Source organism: Drosophila suzukii (genome assembly GCF_043229965.1).
Source record: "Drosophila suzukii chromosome Y unlocalized genomic scaffold, CBGP_Dsuzu_IsoJpt1.0 scf_Y1, whole genome shotgun sequence".
NCBI classification, from domain to species: domain Eukaryota; kingdom Metazoa; phylum Arthropoda; class Insecta; order Diptera; family Drosophilidae; genus Drosophila; species Drosophila suzukii.
Genome location: NW_027255895.1, coordinates 336,536 through 339,425, shown reverse-complemented (window position 1 = coordinate 339,425; position 2,890 = coordinate 336,536). Strand labels below are relative to the sequence as shown.

The following is a 2,890-nucleotide window of genomic DNA, read 5'->3' as shown; positions in this document are numbered from 1 at the left end:
GCTCTAACTGTTGGGCCTTCGAAATGTGGTAAAACTAATATTATGTTAAGTCTAATAGAGAGTCCTAATGGATTAAAGTTCGAAAATGTTTATGTATTTTCAAAAAGTTTATATCAACCTAAATATGAGTACTTGGAGAAATTAATCAAACTGATTAAAGGAATGGGATATCATACATTCTCCCATAATGAGGGTGTACTAGATGCCAGTGAAGCTAAAAACAATTCCATTATGATATTCGATGACGTAGCTTGTGAAAAACAAGATAACATAAGATCTCATTTTTATATGGGTCGACATAAAAATATCGACTCTTTTTATTTATGTCAAACGTATAGTCATATACCTAAACATCTTGTCGACGGTCGAACATTGTAATCGATAGGTAGACTTATTGTAAGGAAATCTAGTATTTGTTAATTTATCCGATCTCGTATGGATTTCTTGGCCCTTGAAGTGCGGGCCTACTAATATCGGTCTAATGGATGCCGCCATAAATTGTGCTTCTCTTTGTCTTGTGACACACTGCGGTAAGATTAAGTTAGTTTGAAATGTATGAGGCTGATTTGAATTGTTAACAGAATAAAACGACCGCCACCAGGCGCACGCCGCCCTTAAAGTTCACCCTCTCTTCGGACCTACGCGTGTGAGGTAGTCGTTTACAAGGCAACTCCATATGATTCAAGACAACTCCTTTTATTCGCAGTCCTAGAGAGACTGTAAGGGCAACTTGCGCTGGAGGACGGCTTGACGACCAGCTAGAGAGTTGCCAGGAGCAATTCCCGTACCAGTAGAGGAGTCGCAGACAGCGACATAGAGGGGCGCAGACAGTGCCGAACACTGGGACGGAGTCGCAGTCAGCGACAGGGAGACGAAGGCAGCGTCAGTTAAGGAGACCGCAGTCAGCGGTAAGGAGGCGCAAGGAGCGCTAAGCGCGGGGTCCGAAGTCAGCGGACCAGAAGACGCAAGGAGCGTCAAGCATCGCCGGCCGCAGTCAGCGGCCAGAAGGCACAGGTGCCGCCATTTTGGAAAGCGCTGAGGCAGCGCCGTATTTGGACCTGTTAGGATGCAGCATTCCCCCAAGAGGAGTTGGCGGCTGAGAGGAGGGGAAGCCACCCCTACAGCAGCGCGAGCGGATCAGCAGACAGCGAGTAATGGAGCAGAAAACCGGCCGCGAGTGAACATTACCTCGGCGGCGGCCGTTTCTAGCCCAGCCACTACGGTGACTACAGTAGCGTCCCAACCGAGGAGTACTGCTGTCACTGCGGCGGAGCCGGTGATGAACCAGCCCCTAACGTCGGACCTTTTGAAAAGGATTGCGGCGTTGGAGGAGGAGCTGAAGCAGGTTAAAGCCCTGAACAGTGTGAGCACCGCCAATTGCGCGCCAATCGCAGTTGGCCCAAGCACAGATGGCGCCAACAGTGGAGCGTCGTGGGGGCGTCGTGTGGGGTGGATTTCCCACAACGTGGCAACAGCATCGCCATTTGTCGGGTCCTACGCCTCGATGACACCGAATGAATCCCAAAGAGTGTACGGGCCAAGGAAGCTTCCGGACCTGCCTGTATTTGGAGGGCAGCCCGAGGAGTGGCCGATCTTTAACTGTGCGTTTGTGGAGACGACCCAAGCATACAACTGCTTAGACTTGGAGAACAACCAGAGGTTGTTGAAGGCGCTGAAGGATGAAGCACGCGAGTCAGTGAAGTCGCTGCTGATTCACTTTGGGAACGTCAGCGCCGTGATGGAGCAGCTGCGCTTTAGGTTCGGCCGACCGGAGCAGCTTATACGCAGCCAGCTGAACAGCGTGCGAGAGGTGCCGCCGATTTCGGAGCAGCACCTGGCAGGTAGCCACGGACGACGGGACTGGTTACAGTGGGACTGGCGTTTTATATGCTCCACTTGGAAAGTATAGTCGTGGTAGCTACTCGCTACCTCGGATGCTTCAAAGGCATGCGGCCACTGAGGGAATATCATGTCAGCTTTGATTACGTTTTGTCATGTTGACAATGTTGAAGTGTTGTCGGCTCGGAAATGTTTCCTCTGCCACGTAAAAAGCAAAGTAAATAAAGGAAACTGGCGACCGGGAGCGAGAAAAGGAAAAACTTGATGCTGAACTGTTAACGAATTGTTAGAGTCTCCGTTCTTTCGTGGGATTTTCGCTTTTTCGGCTAGGATTTCGCTGCAAATTATGCTGAGGCTGACAACCAGTAGCAATATGTTGACAGTTTCCACTCGGTGGGTTAATACAGGAAAATGGCGGGGGAGGGCCGAGGAGGGGTTAAAGCCGCAACCGCAACAGGAAAAATGCACGGAGATGACATTGCACCGGCATTGGGAGATGCGAAATGAGCGAATGTCGCCCACATCTGGCACCTAATTGTCATCCATGAGTTGCCCCACAGCCCGCACACATTCGTACATGATTATATATGATGACCCCATCTTATACATATATACCCACTTATTTATGCATGTGTAAAGATATAGCCATGATTATGCTGTTGTGCGAATAATGTCATAAGTTCTCTTGGCTCGCATCTCGGATGAATTTATCATTTATGAATTAGGCCACAGACGCCCTCGCTAGGCCCCTCAAAGTCTTGGTTCGGAATATGCATATATCTGAACTACCTGAACTCATTTGGCATTTCGCATTCTGATGTACATCTGGTAATTACGGCAATTAAGAGGCTTTAAAGTTAATAAACTAAAGTGTCGGAGCGACTAGAGGTATTTTGGATGAAGAGGTTTGTAAAGCTCTTAGGGCGAATTAAATATATAAAAACAAGGAAGAACGCTATAGTCGAGTACCTCGACTATCAGATACCCGTTACTCAAAGGGAAATGGAGATATGCAAGCAGCAAAGCGAAATTAAAATGCGCCACCTACCGG

The 2,890-nt window shown here is 48.5% G+C and overlaps 1 protein-coding gene across 1 annotated transcript; it reads left to right on the top strand.

The window, feature by feature from the left end:
• The first annotated feature begins 487 nt into the window (after positions 1-487).
• LOC139353908 (uncharacterized) lies at positions 488-2,595 on the top strand. The gene is made up of 3 exons (XM_070998121.1): positions 488-530; positions 582-651; positions 707-2,595. Exon 3 carries the CDS (start codon positions 1,067-1,069, stop codon positions 1,907-1,909), a length of 843 nt encoding a protein of 280 aa, XP_070854222.1. The 5' UTR covers positions 488-530; positions 582-651; positions 707-1,066; the 3' UTR covers positions 1,910-2,595.
• The last annotated feature ends 295 nt before the right edge of the window (positions 2,596-2,890 follow it).